The sequence below is a fragment of the Vanellus vanellus genome (assembly GCF_965231255.1).
Source record: "Vanellus vanellus genome assembly, chromosome: 6".
Lineage (NCBI taxonomy): Eukaryota > Metazoa > Chordata > Aves > Charadriiformes > Charadriidae > Vanellus > Vanellus vanellus.
The window spans coordinates 9,730,944-9,750,358 of record NC_138911.1 but is presented as its reverse complement, the minus strand read 5'-3'; the positions used below and the strand labels follow the sequence as shown (position 1 = coordinate 9,750,358).

The 19,415-nt window shown below is 38.5% G+C and overlaps 1 protein-coding gene across 1 annotated transcript in view; it reads right to left on the bottom strand.

Annotated features, from left to right (window-relative positions):
* The window catches only part of SPON1 (spondin 1), a gene marked incomplete at both ends in the record, with an annotated part of 195,472 nt that overhangs the window by 174,632 nt on the left and 1,425 nt on the right, over positions 1-19,415 (bottom strand). The window contains one exon of the mRNA XM_082484960.1: positions 13,735-13,841. Within this exon, the coding sequence (XP_082341086.1) occupies positions 13,735-13,841 (107 nt within the window). The remainder of the gene's footprint in view (positions 1-13,734; positions 13,842-19,415) is intronic.

Below are 19,415 nucleotides of genomic sequence, written 5' to 3'. Positions count from 1 at the left end.
TCCCATATTTTAAAATCCCCATGTTGTATTTTACACTTACAGTTCGAATGTTATACATTTTACAAACATTTATTATTTTATGCATGGACAGTATTTACATGCAAGAAGACAGGCAAACATCATATGCGAAGTAAGTTGCTTCAACATTTACTCTTCTGTAAAGTGGATATGATAAATCCACATGCTAGAAAAATGTTTATGGAATTTAATTTATGCAAAAACTTGGAAATCTTCAGCAGAAAGGCAATATAAAAGCACATTTGAAAGCTGTACTACATCCATAAATGTAAATGCAAATCTGGTAGTACTGACAACAGAGAATCATTAGGACAAGATTCAGTAAATTTAATTGGAAAAAAAATTTAGTCATGGTTTCTCTAAATTCATACAAGAGGTATGTATCGAGACTCACGTATCTTAACAGCAGTTAGTTAGCATTTTGCCCTGCCTTTATACGGTTACCATATTTTGAATCTTGCAATGTTCCTTCCCATATTTATGTCACTCTGGCTTATTTGGCTCAGGCATAAACTAACTTTTTTTTTTATATGATACATATGTATATAAAAATAGGAACAAAAATGGTCATACTCCAAGACCAGCTTTCACATAGGGTGTATCAGGTTTGTTATTCCCAAAGAAAAATGCCGAATCTCTTTCATAGCATTAGAGGCAAATGGGTTTAGAAGCCTAAGAACTCACTGTGATGTACACTATGTTCTTTCTGTGGAAGCTGGCAGTTGCATAACATCTGCACCACATACAAAGCTGGTTGTTTATTATGGGGTTTAATACATTTTGCAACTAATGTAATCAGATGAGCTGATGAGCATCAGATGATAAAAGAAAAAAAAACCCCACAGATGAACATACAGAGAGTTTTGTGTAGGTAGCATACAGGTCTTTTTCATCCTTTATAGAAATCTTACACAACCTCTAAGAAAAGGTGTCAAATTATTGTTTGGAACATATTGTATTTGAAGCTAAGGCTATTACATAATTCCACTGTCTAAATATATCATAACCCAGTTCTAATTCATGTAAGTACTTTGTACAACCTTTATGGATAATAAAACTAGGTTGGTGAAAGAATCTCAAAGGTAGCCAAGAAACTTTGCGTAGCCAAAAAACCCACTGGTCCTATGCACGCAGCACACACAGAAAACATTTATGATTATCTTAATAATACTGGGATTTAGCATAAGGCGTGGGCAGATTTTCTTAGCAGGTAGAAATAGTGTAGGGGGAGTAATTTACTAACTGCGGGTTCTTGCTTTATTCCTACATCTGGGATTCTCACAATATCGTGTACTGAGAGGCCAGAGCAAAAGGACCACCACCAAGAGGCTAACTGCTGCCTTAGCAACCACTGAAAACACATCCCTGAAGCTCCCAGAAAGCATTCTTCTATCAATGGTATAAAATAGGTAGCTAGTTTTCCTATGAAAGTGACCTATGGCTCAGGAGAGTTTGCAGTATTAAATATTTCTCCCTTTTCAGCATTTGTTCGCTGCTTTATGTCCAATCTCTCCCCTTCTCTATTTTCCTCCTCTTTAAAAAGCAGTAGGTTAGCTAAAATAAGTTTGTGACAAACGGGCTAAACCAAGCAACATCGGGTATAATTAAGCCTCCCATACAAGCAGAGTCAGCTTTACTCATACAATTGGAATTAGAAAAAAAAAAAAAAAAAAAAAAAGATTAAATTAGTTCCAAGAGACCAAAAGTCTGATGTGTGTCTGACAAATAAATGCCATGCCATGAATAAACACTGGCAATGCCCTATGGAACCTCTAGTACACTACTGACTGTATCAAGATATATAATCATTAAAGTTATAGAACAGTAAGTACTAAAACTACTTCTTACATACTCATTCTTTTAAATGTTTCTTTTGAAAAGAAATGCAGGTCCAAATGAGTTATGCCCACCCACAAGGAAAAAAAAAAAAAAAAAAAAGAGGCAAGAGCAACAACAGTGCCTCAGTTCACACAGATGAGAATAATTGGAGCCCAGTTCAATCTGTGCAGTAAACAGAAGCAGGATGAAGGCTTTTCAATTTACACCTACAGCCTACAAATTAGTAAGCAGTCTGGTAGGATGAGCTTGCCAGAGATTGCATAATAACCCTACCCACAGTGACAATGCAGGGAATGGGGAACAAAATGGTAGCTCTATACCAGCAGGGAATTTCCCTTTCTAATTACCGAGTGCTATGAAAAGCATTTTCAAGAGCCAAACGTTAGCTTTTGTGCGAGGGGATCAGGATTTTCTTTGCTATTCTCGATTTAATTTCATGTGAAAATGAATTTCAATAAGCTTCTGTTTAATAATCAAAAGTAACTATGCATAAAAAAATACAAAATATTGTCCAGCAAATATTGCTTGGGAGTTTATTTGGTAAAGTAAAAACATTTATAGAAAGTTCATCGGGTTAATAGCATCTTCTTGAAATGTCTTGCCTATATAGGTATTCATTATATACTCACTTGGCTACATCAACTGAAATCAAGAATACCTAAACCAGAAAATTCTGTTTTTGCAGTACATGTAGGGTACATTCATATCCTGCCCCTTATACAGCTATGAGAAAAGTAAAGTGGAACACGTGATTTGCAGTTTTTCTCACAGCAACTGAGAAGGGGGGCAAAACACAGCAGAAGAGGGGATGGTTGGAGACAAACAGTTTAAAAAACAAAATGCAACCCACCTCTGAGAAATGTAATTATTCGCAAGTAACTTTTCTACATACCAACAGTCATTGAAAGGGAACAGATTTCAACCGTGAGTGATTCTCAGCAACAAGTCCATCCACAAGCCCAAGTACTCAGAATAGGAATCAAGAATCATTTCAGAAAACAAAACTGCATAACTCTACCGGCAAATACTGCATTATTTCTAGATGTATCCTTGAATTTGTAGTGCTTGAGTAGCAAGTCAAGCTCCTGTAACAAGTCAGTCCTATAATAAGTAGCTGTGCTGATGCTATCTGGGATGGAAACATGCATATCATGGGCATGGGGAAAAAAAAAACAACCTGACTCAGGAGTGGTCTGTGGTGAGACCATATCTGCTTATGGCTGTCCTCTGGTGTCTCATTGCTAAAGACACATAAAAATGAGAGGTTGAGGAAAGGTCCTGCCTCAGCCAACGTAGAAGGCAAGAGCTCTCCTTACATTAAGGAAGGCCTCAGAACTAAAGGAGCAAGTCAGAGAAAGGGGCGGGCAGACATAACCTCATCTCCTGCTTAAAGTGAAAGCCAGAGCTCCTGGCTTTGTCTGCTGATTAAGATGACAGTCCCGCACAGGTACCAGGGCAATTCTGTCAGAGAACAATTTAGCAGATGAGAAATCATCCGTAAAAGCATGACTTACAGCAATGATGACCACAGTCAGGAAATCCACGCAGATAGAGATGCATGGGGCGGGCTGGGATCTGTGCAAGTGATTAACAGAAAGGTGACAGGAAAACATCTGATTTGTTCGGGATGAGAAGGTGTATTTTTCAGTTGTATGAGTCCTCGTATAGCATTCCAAGGACATCATTATGGATTTCCATTCATGAGTTCATAAAGTGAAATGACTAAAAACATCTATGAAGGCATATCAGGATAAAGCACCAAAAGGCACCAGAATCAGAAGATGTGGCCATTTCCCTGAATAGGTCTTGCATCATTCTGATGTAGAATAAATACGCTGTGATCAGATGACTAATGATCCTGGGTTGTTAGGTCATGAGAAAGAGCTATCACAGCAAAGAGAATAATCAATTACAACTGTTCAGGACAGCAATGGAAACTGAAACAGTATCCTTTTGCAAACATGGAGAGGTCCCTATCGTCATTAGAAAGGGAACAGTTGTAAAAGAGGAGGACTGTCAGGGTGGACTGCATCTAGGTCTGAGAAGGGTACACATGCAGTCTAGAATAAGAAAAAGCTAGATATATTGTCACTTTGGGAATGCAAAATTGCCTTCTCAAGACAAGTGGCACAGCAAGCAGTACATTTAGTCTGGTAGCAATTAATTCAGCAATAAGTCGTGATGACTACTGACTTGCCTCACTTGACTATAAAGCCTGGAGGAAGGATTTTCCCTACAACAGCCATTCATGAATGAGTAAGGCAGGTAAATTCCTGAATTTAAAAGAGTCATTCTGAAGACACTGGAGGGGAAAAAAAAAAAAGAAAGTAAGAAAGAATACCATTTAAATTTAATTGGGAGACTTTGTACTGGCATACCTGCACCTTCCTCAAAAGTCCAGAGGACTGACAGCAGGATTTTCTTAAAGTAGTAGAAAAGTCCATATAGCCTGGAGAAACTGTCAAGTTGAGCCTCAGCCTTTATCATCACCTTCACTCACACCTTTCCCCCTCCCTCCCCTGCTCCAAATCACCTGAAGGGAAAAGAAAGCACATTATGAGAAAAGACTTTCAAGTACAGGCGTAATTCTCTACTTCTATAGTCTAGTCATTGTAGCCTGGTAGCTGACAGTGCTCATTTCAAGACAAGTGTCAGAATAAGCATGTTTCCCCAGAATAACCCTTCCTTTTAAAAGCCCTGTGTCATTATGGGGGTAGCATTGTTGTCCAGATCCATAGCTATCGTAGTTAGGATTACAGGCGGTGAGAGCTGAAGAAGTCCAGATCAGTAGGGAATACCTGATAAAAGCTTTGTAACCTGATGCAAAGTGGAAGTGCAAAGAACAGACATTTGCTCTAAGGTCCCGTTGATTGGAACTGACACACCGAAGGTTTTCTGATGCTGCAGAATGGCAAGTAACTACATCAGAGGTAGTTCTTGGAGCATTAAAGAAGGATAATAGGAGCTAATGAGATAAAAGTGCTGATCTTTCTCAGTAGAGACATAAAGAATCTACAGTAATTGATGAGTGTCTTAGATGAAGCTGGTAAATAACGAGGAGACAGAAAGGGAAATCTAGGAAGCAAAGCCTTGATGGCAACATTATGAATGAAGAAAGAGATGCTGAATAGATGTTTCAATGAACACAGAGCCTTACATACATCTAGAGTTATAACCCATGACAGTTACCCTATGGTAAGTATAAAGCATCTGGCTGTTGCCAGAGGGTTAAATGTCTTTCCTAAAATTTCTGGCCCAGGTGAGTTGCCATCTGAAGAAAGATTGTGTAACACTGGAATAACAACTAGCTAGGTAGATTACCTGAGCTGGAGAAAAGGTCTATTTGAAATACATTCCTTTAGAGTCACTGAGGTGGATATGTCCTTCAAACACTGCCCAGGGGAGAAAAATATAGCTTCTACTGATCAACAAAAGAGAGCTAGTGGGGTCTGCGGTCCAAGAACCAGACTTTGGCTCCGAATGAAATAATTGCAAATGCAAAACTGGCCTTGAATCTGGAAGCAAGACCTGAACACAGAACCTTCAGAAGGTGTCAAATGTTTCCAAGTCCCAAAAGGCGTACAAGGGGACTCCCAGTGCTGATATGTCTGAAGAGCAGAATGGAGTCTCCAAGGCAGAAAGGGACAGTGCTTCCAGTGTCATTTCCTCTCTTTACTTTTTTCCACAGAGTGGAGATGATTTGTTAAGCGACAGTGCTAAATTCTAGGAAACAATTCTCTAACAGGCCTCTTCAGGAGCCTCTTAGAACCAGAAAGTCTTGCAGTTTAATACTAATCCAAGGAACAGAATAAACTAGCAGATATTCTCTTTCAACAGGAGATTTAATTAGGCAATTCTGGTATCTTACCATGACATAGTCTGGCACTGCATAGGTAGGCTGAATGCATTGGCAGGCTGCAAGGCAGGGCAGAAGTTAGACTTGAGATAACCTGACTCTGATAAACGTTGGATCTGAAAAGGAATCTGGAGTTTTAGCTAAGTCTAGACCTCAAGAGCCATGCTTCCTGGTTTGGGGTCTTTTAGGAGTTTTTTTTCGTTTGTGGTTTGGTTTTTCTTTTTTTTTTTTTGTTTGGTGGGTTTTTGGTTTTGTTTATTTGTTTGTTTTTTTAAAGCAGAACTTGAAATATCAACAGATAAAATATTTGTTTAGACATAACCTTTTCCAAAAAACATAAGGTCTTACTGTGACACAATCATCATTTCAAGTCATTCTCAAGAAAGCATTTCCCCAGTAGGCAAAAAGAAAAAAATATATATATAAAGAGAATAAATAAGATTAGGTTAAACAAGAAAGAGGACTAAGAACTATATGGCCAGAAGCTAAGCAGAGACACAGGAAGAAGGACAAAGAAAGAAAAAAAAATAAGCAGAAGAGAAACTAAAGACAAATAAACAAAGTAAGAATTTTAAGTTTTAAAAGTGATGGTAGTGACATACCAAGAAAACCCTAACAGAAGGTGCTGCAGCATATGTAAAATTAAGCTGGCTGAGGTGAAGTCAGGGTTACACAACCAGTCTCCCATCAGCATGAGCATGCCCTAGCAAAAGGGGTCTAAGGGAAAGAGGTCTCTGGTTCGAGTGCTCAGGGTATGATTATTTACAAAGGTACACATAGGCAAGTTTTTTTGATATGAAATCAATGTTTATGAACTTGTTCAGATTGATCCAAATGCCCATGTAAAAGAAAGTTTGTACACATGTCACGCCGTGGGCTGAGCGTAAAGGTACTGGGCCGTGTATGTACTAGAGACTGGGTAGTAGTATATGCGTTGGCATCTGTTCCTAACTTCAGTTATCGAAATACATTACTAGAAATACAAACACTTGTATCCAGGCAAGTCTTCAAAACCTCCAAGAGTTTTTGACTGCTCCGTCTTCTCTGGGCAATCTCTGCCACTGCCTGACTGTCCCCGTAGAGAAAAAGTTCTTCCTTATATCTAGTCTTACCCTGCCTTGTTTCAGCTTGTACCTATTGACACTCATCCTCCCAGCATCCATGGTGGAAGAGTCTGGGCCACACAAACCCCAGAGGGCTCTCACAGAAAGCCTCTTAGCTCTTTCCCTATTACACGATAAACCAGAAAGCTACATGAAAACTCAGAGTTGAGATAAGCAAGTTGTCAACAGAAGTAAAAGCCTAGGCTAAGAAACCGAAACCCATCTTCTTTCAGTAGTGAACTAAGTGACACTGCAAGCAAGTACAATTTAATATTTATTTCCTCTTTGTAAATGCATGTTAGCTAGTAATTCAAAGTTCCACTATAATAAATACATAAAAAAGCAGTATGCAGAAACTTCTTGTATTTTCTGATTTTGGCTATGCAATTTTATGGTTTCAATAATTAATTCTAAGAGACATGGCAACTATGTATACAATGAGCTGAGAGAGTTCCCAAGGTATAACAAGCCAACATTTAGTATACGTAAAAAGTGAGAAATGTTACAAAATAAAAATTTTTGCCTCGTCCATAACACAACAAACAAAATAAGTGTAAAGGAAGGGTACAAAAACCTCTACGTGGTCAGAATCCAGTTTGTTTTTTCTAACGCCTTATCAGTAGCAAATAATTGCTATCACAGAGCTGTTTCTCTTCTGCAAGTTCCTAGTCCTCATCAATTTTATTTTAAATTATTTTCTTTTACTATCTGAAGCAAGACATAACCACCTCCTGTGGCAATTTTTAACCAAAGCCTTGCCAATAAGTGGTTGAAGTTAAGGTTTCTCCAGTGTACCTGAGATTTTTGTACTTAGTCTCATTCAAGGTGTTCACTTTTTCCAATCAATGCTAGAACTGGCTGCGCTAATATTTAATCCCTGAGTATCATCATATGGAACTCGGAGTTCTAAAAAATGCGTGAAAGTTTTCATCGAGGGCAATCAATTCCACAGGAAAGGTGAACCTGAGCTTGTTTTACCATTAAAAATTATTTCTTTTTTCTCTCTAGAATAAGATATGCGATGATTCTTACAGAAAGTTCAGGAATAATCTTGCAAATGCAAAAGACCAGGAGACTCAAATTTTACAGACTCAGAATTCATCTGTACCTTCTCGGTCTCCAAATCGTATAAGTGGCATATTCTGATTCTTTCATATTTAACATACACCTGTAATTTTAGCATTGGTTCATGAATTTACTGGCTGTGTACAGCTATTTCACATTGATTTATCTCCTGCTGATAGTAGAACTGCTGATCAATATTTTTGAAAGAGAATTTTCATTTAGGGGTTGAATGCAACTGCATTCCCACCCCCCTTTTGGGGGGTACACCACCTGTCTCACTTTGAAACAGCTTTGTATTCTTTTCTGTTCTATATATGTAAAGTAGGTATATAATGTCATGGCCACATAATTATTAGGTTTAAAGCCACAAGTAAATAGGGTCCATTCTTCCCCCTCATCAAATATGACTTGAGGGTTACGTTTCCTACTTGTAATGTCTCAGCCCTCCTTCCTAAAAACCCTGAAGAATATTTAAAATTTTAATTTTAATTAGGTAGGAACATTTTCTTTTTCTAGTATGGAGAAGCTTTATTAAGAAACCTAAACTATGTGGTTTCACTATAAACTGGAAATTCATCCCCCCTGATTTGCAAACCACTGGTGATCAAAAATTTCACATCAACTCAGAGTAAAAACGCGTTATGTCCGTACACTTATAAGCAGTAAGATGAAAGACTCGTTTTCAGTGATAAGATGCTGGTAAAGGGAACATAGAGAACACACACATGAGCAAAATACTTGAAAGTTCTGAGCACTTGTTAAACAAAACTACATCATTCCATAAATCTCAGAGCAAGCCATTTACTAAGTTGCCTGTGGTGCTTATATTGGGATACAAGGTTAAAAAAACCCAATCTACGAGTAGAGTGCAACATCAAGATTACATAAGCATAGCTTAATTTTTAACATAAAAAGCTTTAAAAATAATTGCAGTCATTAATTTTTTAAAAAATATAAACAAGCTTTGCTTGTAAATACAAGAACTAATAAATCATGAGACATGGCTAAAAACCTTTTAAGACTGCTTCTTTCAAAATGTGGTATACCAACTGTTCAAAAGGATGCAAGATTCCTATAAAATGCTAGAACACAGCAATTGAGGAACTGCTTTTGTTTAAGAGCTTGTAAAATACCTTTTAATCTAAAAGCTTTGGTAAGCACATCAGTCAGCTAAACAGCATCAAAAGAAATGGTCACCATTCAGCACTGTCTTCGAAAACAAAGGCATTGTTTGTGGCTATTGTTTCAGGGTAAGCCTAGAGAAGGAGGACTTACAATAAAGGAGAACTTACCTTACTTATCTCTTTTCTACTCCAATTTTCCTTACGTGTTTTCTTCTTCAGCACAGGTCCCTAGCTTTTATAACTGCCACACTTTTCATGAAACCACTCTTGCTACTGCCATGCCTGCTTATGTTCTTACATTGGTTTTGCACTGGTGGGTCATTAAATTCAGTGACCTAAACTAAGACTTTCTTGATTCACTCCAGAGCAGAGAAAGTCAAAGGACACCTCCAGGAACACCACTAGGATGAATGCATTTAACACGTAACCATCACAAAAATAGTGACATAACATAAGAATCTAACTGACAATGCCAAAACAATAAAGAGAAGTGTCTAATTTTGAGGCTTTGTGACTCAGTTTATCATGGTACATGAGAAAAACAGGTCACATTTGACTGTTTAACTGTCAAGTATGTATTTATAAAGTCCACAAATAGCACCAACTTTTGTAGAAAATGTGAGCACTTTGAAGGATAGGATCATAGGTCGGAACTTTCTTGATAATTGAAGATGCAGTCAAGATGAAATTCAGTAAGACAAATACAAAGCTCTACACTTAGAAGGAATAAAATGCACAGACAGAAAATGAGGAATCACAACATAGGCAGCAGTACATGCAGGAAAGAATTTAGGACTTTATCGTGGACCTCCTGTACAATACTGAGATGCTCCTGCAATAAAGGCAAGTTGCATACGCTTAGAGGATTCTGCACGAAGACAAAGGAAGCAATTATGATACTCCAAAGCATTACTGTATCTAAGTTCTATATGATTTTATGCTGAGGGTCCAGATTGACTATTATGTACAATTCTGGGTGATATAAATAAGACTGAACTCAACTTGACTGCAGAAATAGCAAAACTGAAAAAAATGCCCTACTATGAAAATATGAAAAATATAATAAGAAGCAGGTGGGGAGTGTGTGTGATTGGAAAGAGAATAAGGGAAAATTCAGAATAACAGTTTCATAAGATATCAAGAAAATTCTTAATTTAGGAAGATAATCTGATATGTCAGCAATTTAACCACTATTAGTGAAGACTCAGTTTAGACATTAGTAAAAGCTCTATGAAGTTTTCCTTAGATTTTCTATAAAATATATATTGGAGTCTTTGAACAGACCACTTGGAGAGATTAATTTTTTGTTGTTGCTGAACACTTCTGCTGAACAGATTCAGAAAATATCCACCAAGAATTTTCTTGCAATATTTATTCTTCCTCAGAGATAGAGGAAGATAGATGATATGAGGTTCAGCACTAAATTTCTATTATTCTACATTATTTACCAGACTCAAGCTATTACATTGCATACATATGTTGATTAAAATGGCCTGTATAGATACTGTTCTATAGTCAATCAGTGCTTGATTGTTGCCCTCGAGTATAATTTGCCTTCAAACAATTTGCAGACTGTTGCTAAACTTTACAAAAGAGAAAGATCAGCATGACAACAGTTGGGAATGGCTTGTGTAAAGAGGCCAATGGGACACAATATCCAAAGCTTTCCGAGTGCCACACTGCACCCCTGAGTTGTACAGTTACCACTGGCATAAGTAAGAGCCGTATTATATCCCCAAACTTCTATGACTGAATTTGGCATCTTTAATTCCCCAACCATATTTAATTTAGCTATTTAACATATGTTCACGTATTTGTGGGAGACAACACAATTTGTTTATTTTAAAACCAAACTGTGCCCCGGGTGTGCTACAAGGACAAAGAAAAATAAGTTTGGCTGCATTAAATAAACAACTGTAAAATCAGATTTAAAAGTCTCGCTTTTCTCAGAGGAAACCAGATTTAGAATGGTGGAGTCCAAACCACACTTCTCTAGAGGTCTCTACTCCATGGCAAGTATAAAGGTAACCAAAAAAAACATACCTGTCCGACCAAGAATTTTAACAGCTTTGCTATTTATCAGATCAAGACCCTGCAGCTTAATGATTAATGAAGTTTGACCACACCTGCTGACTTGCAGAGTGAGACAAGAGCAAATGAGCCATGAGGAGGTTGTAAAAGGCAGAACGCAAAGGCCCTCCAGGGCGAACTCATGGCAGCCACTTACTGCACCTTCATCCTTTGCGATAGGCTGCAGCACACAACCTGCGGCAGCAGGACTGTGAACGCTGAAACCAATGTTTTTCCAGCCTGAGTGTACCGTGACCATGTCCGTGTCAGTCAGTGAGATGTTAGTCCTTATTTAACATCTCGCTACACTAGCACAGGCCCCTCTACAGTACTTTGAGGCATTACACCTATTGATCAGTTTAACAATAACTGTGCAAAACAGAAGCCACAGCCCAAATGAAACCTCGACCTGAGTACAGTTTCCCCAAAAAAGAAATTTCTTCAGGTTTTCCCCATGACAATCACTGCAACCCACGCTTTGCAATTTGAAAGTGGTGCTCACAGGCTTGAAAACATGGTGTTTTACAGTCTCTGAGGCACGGGAGGAAAGCGTATGTCTTATTTGGTCAGCTTTCGTTTCTTTCTAAGCTGGTTATACTGCAAAGTCTTGCTAATATGAAGCACTTTGCTTCATGCAGTGCATTCATGTGCTTCCTTTTGGCGATTCTTTGAACAGTAAATATGTCTCCTCACGGAGGCAGAGGCTTATGCCAGTAGTCCAGAAGTAGCATTTAGTCTTTTGCCACTATTAAGGAATTTTCACCGAGTTCTGTTCCACTGGGTAATTCATTGAATAACATATTCTCCATCTGAGCACAGGAAATACATAACTGTGAGTGACATGCAAGTTACTGTACACACAGTGTTTTCTTGCTCTGCACAGCTCTGCAGACACCATTAGGATCTTCACCTTATAATAAAAACACAGTGCAAACCCTTGAACTAAACATCTTTTTTCCTTCTCCAGTTACTAGCACCTAGCCGGATACAAGAGACACCGGTATTTCTCACTGTAACTATTCGTTGGATACTTAAATAAGAATCTGTCTCAACGCAGGCAGAAGTGACAGCCACTATCTGAATGAGCTTCAGTTAATCGTGCTAATGTGGGATGAGCACAACAAGTATTGTTTGTGCCACAGAAATACAAATTTATTTACGCATAAAATTTGAAACTCTCATCTGCCAATCAGAATACTGATTTCAGATTGCAATCCATACAATAAAGCTCATTAAAACACATTTCCCTCCCCTGAGATCCATTAAGCTTTTTTTTGGATCTATATAGAATTTCCATTTGCATCCCACTCCCTGCTGGCTTCAAAGTTTCTCTGTACTTCAGCAAAGCTTAGTGAGTTTCTCACTGTATTATAAGTTAGACATATACCTGGCCGTAAGGGCAAAACTCAGGCCAAGTCTTTCCCATTAGGCACAGCTACAGAGACATTAACAACTGAGATACAGAAAAGAATTGTGACAAGTTTCTTCTAAAATAGATGAATCTCTGCCATTTCTACTTCTTAACAGTAGCTAATGCTTTAATGCTAGCTTATTCTTAAAAAACCCAAAACAGATTTCTTCCAAATAATATTAGGAAATGTTTTAATTAAGGAAGATGGAGTTATTCCAACATCCAATAAGTTCTCATTATAGATTTTCTTACAAAATGTATGAAAACCAGAAAGAGGCCTCTAGGCAAACTCCATATGAAAACAGGGCAAATACGTATTGAGTTTGTGCACGTTTGCTATACACAAAAAACAGAAGATGCTTCAGGAAGACATGCTAGGACTAAGTTGATTTCTGTCTCCTTGTAGATCACCAAAATCAGAACTTTTAAGTATTTCCCTTAAAAACATAGAAATGCTTCTTTGAGGCAAGTGAAAACTTCTATCTATAAATCATTATTTAAATTAGTATCAATATTATTACCCATCCTGTAAATTATAATCTTTCAACAATATTTCGAAGTTTGGAAAGTCAAATAGCAAACAATACCTCATCTAAGAATCAACAAACCTACATAATTTCTACCTACTTTCATAAATACTATGTGTATTCTCAATTTCCAGAATTCCTTTCATGCAACGTGATCTTGAAATAGCTGGAAATACTATTTTGTGAATCATCGCTCTGGATTCTGATCCTTTTAATAACGATAAACAACATTTCATCCCACTGAATGTGTTCGTTAAGTAAAGTACTACTGAGCATCAATAAAACAGCAGAATCTAATTTACGACTGATAAAACAGTCATTACAGCTGTGGCAAACAATTCTCAGAGGAATAATCTACATCTGAATGGACAAAAATATCTAGGCAAAGAAATACAAAAAGCAAAATGAGAATAAAACAATTTTTATGTTCGCTTTGGATAACAATTTCAGGTGTCTTAAGCTCTAGTTCAAATTATTGATGGTCATGTTTAACTGTAAGAACATGGGATGGCAAGGGGAAGTCAGGGTACAACAGCATTGACCTCTTGAAGAGGTTGTATGGAATATAAAATATGCTATGTTGTTCTCATGTCAACATCCACAAATACTTATGTTTACTTAAGCATAGGCTGCATTCTGCTGTGCAAATAACCTCTCTCCTTGAGCCAAGCATACAGTAAGGAAGACTCCTAGAGGTACAGGCCAGGGAAAGTTCTCTCACCTGAAAAGTTCCTGCATGGTCTTCTTCTTTGTCACCTTCTTTTCCTTCCTTGAGAGCTATCAATGTGAATCCTCGAAAGTAAGCAGGAGTGGCAGCAGAAAGCGTCACTAAGATATAATAAACAGAGAAATAAGAAAATGTAATATTAATTGTGAATTCAGCCACTTGCATATCATTGCACAGTTCAACTTGAAAGATGCGCGTTTTAAGTTGGCATTAACAAAAACGAGAGCACTAACAACATGGAGCACAGTCAGCCAGAATACAAAGATGTTCAGTCCAACTTTCTGCATGAACCAAACAACACTGGCATGATGTGAAATACCTCAGCTATTTTTTTTTTTCCACACACACAGACACAACCAACCAACCAACCAACAAAAAAACCAAACAGATTGCTAATCTGCTGAGATCTACAGGAGGGTTATTTTGGTGGTGGTCAGGGGCAGGGACACACATGTTTGGGGGTTTTTGTGTTGGGTTGTTGTGGCTTTTTTTTTTTAGTGTGAAGGAACAACTCCTGAACATTTGGCTTCAGCTTTTGTCCTGCTCTGAGCACAGACAACTGTCTAGGCATTTTAGTACACAGAAAGTTTATTTAACTGTGAAGCAAGATGACCATATTGTCTGCTCCAGCGCAGCTACACTCAACACAGTACTCCAGCTGATGGAGACAGTCACTCCAGAACTATCCTTCCTCTCCCTTAATTTCACGGCAGAACAGTACCCAAAGTCAAACTCATGGCTAAAGCTGACCTCTAGAAATTGTGCTGCCAGCTCCAATTGCCAAAGCATCCCACACATCAGTAAACCACCCTTCTTCACACACCAGTGCTGACCAGGAAGGTGTCATTCGATCCACCAGCAGAGAACAAATAACGTAATGCTGACTAATCTGATTTTACCATGCTCAGCATGAGGATTACATCCCTCATTTTCTGCTACTGCAACATACCTTTGTATGATTTTTCTATTTGCTATCATCAGTACCTAAGCACCACCCAGCAACACTCGAGTTACATCAGCTGTGCCTCTTTTGAACACTATCAGAAAGATGGAATGAGGCAGAGCTTTGAGGCAGGACTTTTGGAGAAGTTTTTAAATTACTGAACCCTTTTCAACAACTTATAGGAATCCTTTTCTGAAACAGAGGTAAATTTTAGGGAAAATTTCTTGTTGAATTAAAGGAAGAGACAGAAAACTGGACTACTAATACTTTTAAGGAGCTTTTACTTTAAGCACAATGCAGACAGCGTTGCTTGTAGTGCGCTATTGTCACACTCTCAAGCCCTGACTGGCACAATAGAAACCAAAGACCACCCAGAGTTAACTGCAACTACCAATGCTGCTTCATAGAAGAGTATTCGCAAGAGTCTCCCTCTCACACAAATAGGCTGTGAGGGGTTGAAACACATTACTAAAAATGACAGATTGCCCTTAAAAGATATGGATTTCAAAATATGTCCAGAGTTCATTTGGAACATATGGAGAGCTCTTTGATCTAGCCATTCAATAGCAGAAAAGTAGAAAATAGGATCTTTGAAGATTTCTAGCATTATGCAGCTGTATTTTGGTCTAAAACCCACGGTGTTTGTACAAATATATAATTTTTCTGACTATATGTGAAAAAAGGAGGATTGGAGAGATATACAAAAGGTTAAAAACTGAAATGAAAGTGCCCCAACAAGTCCCCCAACTCTCAAGATTTTCAGCACACTCTTCATTCCATGGAACCTTATTAGGAGGTTAAACCTCAACATTTTGGGGGAGAAAGAAACTTTCACACTTTATATACAGGAACTGAGTAGTAGCATAATAGCATTAAAATTTCTGATTATGTTCCTAAGTATTCTGCCAATTCATTAATTCGTTATCTGTCCAATAATTGCTATTATTAGCGCAATTTTGCAAACTTTTGCAGCTCTATCTAAATGAAAATCCACAGCCAGCCTCTCAGTTGCAGTAACTGAGAACAGCACACTGCTGAACTCAACAAGGATGAACACATTACACTTGCATGAACGCTCATTCTTAGAAACTAATTGACATAAAGGTCTTTTATATGCAACAATTTTTTCCATATAATATATGTAATTCAAAAGTCTGAATCACTGTGAGTAAAAGGTTACACCAGAAATACTTGAACACTTATGCAAGCAGGCGGAGAATCCAGCTGTGAATTGACTCGACAGTTTTCATAATTTTCCTCACAAATTTACAGATCAAACCAAACAGCTTTCAAAATTCTAAACAAAACACCTACCTTTAAAATAGAGGACATCTGAAATGCTACAAAAGCCATCAGAAAAAAAAAAAAAAAAAAAAAAAAAAAAAAAGAGAGAAGGTAATTCCAAAGCCTGACTCATAGTTTTTGAATGCCTGGGGTTAGCGATACTCATGCTGTGGTTGCACAGTCATTTTAACCCAGAATAAATCCATGCTTCCTCCAACATGAGTGATCCTGCCCTCCCCCACCCCGCGCTGCTCACACAGCAGTCACATCCAGGCAGCTGCGCTCTCAGCTGAACTAGGGAACACATCCAGCTGAACAGGAAAATAAACCAAAAAAACCCAACCAGAGAGTTCAGCTGGGTCCAGGCCCTGAGTGACTGCTCTGTGCAGCCCCAGGAGCACTTCTGCCAGTGGTGGGGACATCCAGGTACAAGTGAGGGGCCAGGAGTGTGAAGACCCACAGGAGCAGAGTGGCATTTTAGTGTGTCTGCAACCTCAGCTCAAGAATACCAAGACAAATGTGTGCTTTGGTCACCCCCTGAGCTAGGCCAGAAGAAACACCAACACCTTAGCTGAAAACATTTCTGTCAATTCTCTGAACTACCAAGTGTGTTAAGATCACATTGCAGTGCAAGGCTTTATGTGAAGCACTCCTAAATACAGAGCCCGGTTATGGTGACGGTTCTGCAGATACTGGCTCTGGACTGATGCTTCAGCACAGAAGGCAGCGGCTCGCATTGCACAGGCAGCAGTGGGAAGCTGTCAGACTACATCTGGTTTTCACAAGAGATAGTGGCTCCTCGTTGCGTAAGAGTTGAGAGTTTTCCTTCTTGGGCTAAACTCTGCCATTTTAAAGAACAGCCAAGTATTGCTCACACTGTGTTTGCACTAATTAATGTTTACTGAACAATATGAACTTCCTGTAAAAATCAGTTCATCTCAGTGCATGTCTCAAAGTTAAAGATTTTATTTTAAAAGGAAGATTACATATCAACAATTGCTTTTGTCTGTTTCCATCCCCTCTGGCAAACCTCTAAATACCTTACAAGTTGCACTTTGGCACACATCTTCAATGCACTCCTCTTTCCCCACTGTCCCCGGCTAAAGGTGGGGTGATCAAAGCAATCGTTTCTTTGGTTTCAGGCAGAAAATCTGACTTTCCACATCCTACGCTACAGCACATCCTGTGTTGTAGGTTGCACAAGTACCAACAAATACTTTTAACATCTAGTTTTATCCATAATTTGTGAAACATGAGAAGCACTAAAATATTTACAGAATGAGGGTTGATTTATAAAGTATAAAAAATAGTGCGTGCACGTTGGAGGGAAGAAAGAAATGGAAAGAAAGAGATTCAACGTTCCTTAGAAGTCCTCAAATTAATGCAATGGAGTTAACTAAGCTTGTCCTTGAAAACTGAGAAAATGAACAGACCTACAAGTAGAAATTCCATTAAAAACAGAAACGGCATCTACATAGAAGGTATATCTAAGGACTATCCTAGTCAAATCCTCATTTTCTTCATCAGAATGACAATCTCAGGAAATTATGGAGGAAACTGTGTACATTGCAAGTTAGCCCATGAAATGGACATACTACTGCCTTTTTTAAGGAGCAATTTCGTTTTTATTTTTAATAGGATGAAACACCCAATTTTTCATGGAAATCTCATGCGGTCATTAATCTAATTCTACAGATCAATAAAGCTAGGACTGAGTACTTTCAAGGATCATTACTCCATAATACCATCTAAACTTAAGGCTTATTGGTGCCCTTATTCATTGCATTCAGCAATGGGAACTTTGACCTTCAGTGGAAGCAAAAGCAGCTACATCAAGGTCTAAGTTAATCAGCAGGTAGGAAAGGACCTCAACCCCAGGATGGTGTGGCCCACAAACCTGGTACTACGGGAAGACCTGACCAACACGTGCATTTGGCTGCCTGCTCCACAAGGGAAGAGGCAACAATACCGCAGCCTGAAAGACCAGGCAGATGAAGGCCACTTGCAGGCTACAGCATCAAGAATCCCAAATAAGACATTAGAAATCAGTCATGTCGCCTCCCCTGAGGGACACCACGAAGACCATAGCCATTGTTGCTTTGTTAGGCATTAGGGAGGAAAGGAGGATGGCTCCTCAGCCCTGCTACTATCTCATTTTTAATTGTCTGAGACAGGAGAAAGTGTCTTTATTTACTACTACCAGTGTTTGCGGACCAGAGGAGGTGCATACCCATTCAAAGAGGTTATTCAGTACTCAGGGACGTTTTCCTCTATCACAGCTCCGGAGAGGTGGAAAACCAAGGCTTCCATATGCACAGATCCACGCAGGATTTCCCCTCAGGGGAAACAGATCCTGGTTGATCTAAAGGCAAGTAACTGCAGGAAAGCCATAAAAATTTTCCCAAACACAAATGGCAGCTGTGAACTGTGGTCTTCCGATTCCTACACTGCAAGAGTGCTGCGATGTCTCCTCCAGTCATTGCAGCTTGAGGGTCTTACGTGTGCGTCACGTGAACCAATGATCGAGAGAGTCAGGAACGTAAATGGATGCCTCTATATTGTCAATTTGGTAGAATATGGCATTTGTTTGTACAGTTAATTCCTGTGTTAGCCACCTTGCACAAATACTAGTTTACTCCTGGAGCCCGCTAGGGAGTGTGCCAAGGATCCAGACTGCATTAAATCAAACAGGGGCCATGGAAACAGGCACATTTGGCTCCAATGCAATGGAGGTTGTGCAAATCTTTTGCAGTGTTGTACATACAGTAATTTACATATAAAAATCCCCACAGACCTACCGCAATCCTGCATTTTTTAATCATTAGTTGGATTTTCTCACTTTTATGTAAAACAGTAATAAAGTTCCAGTTGTACTGCAGGATTTCCTTTGAAAATGAGCTCTTGACACTGTCTGTAATGCTATTAGTTTTAACTATTGCCATAACTAACATATATGTCACCGTAACATTTACTTAAGTTCTTCCAACCATTCAGAAAGTGTCCTTAAAGGACTATCTAGATAAGCTTAAGTGCCACCTGAATAATTCAATCTTAAACACCAAAAACTTGGGCATATATTTTGGTCTGCATTTTAACTTTTTACTATTAGCTGTACTTTTCTCACTTCCAAGAACCTACAATATACTAATGTGACTTAATTAATTGAGTTCTTAATGCCAAGACCTAATATCTCCACAAAAATTAGTTCTGCTAATTCATCTGGGAGTTTCTTGCCCCCTATATTTCCATGTAATAGAAACTTCTTTGGTAGATAACTGAAAATATCCAATAATGCTTTCACAGAAGTAAATTCCAAAACTTTTTAGGAACATTCACTCTTTTCACTGTCAATGAACTCGACAGTTATCTTTATTCTGCTTAGTAGATGCATCAAACTGACATGCAACATGAAATCTTTTAGACTCAAGGTACCAATCCTAATTCCTGG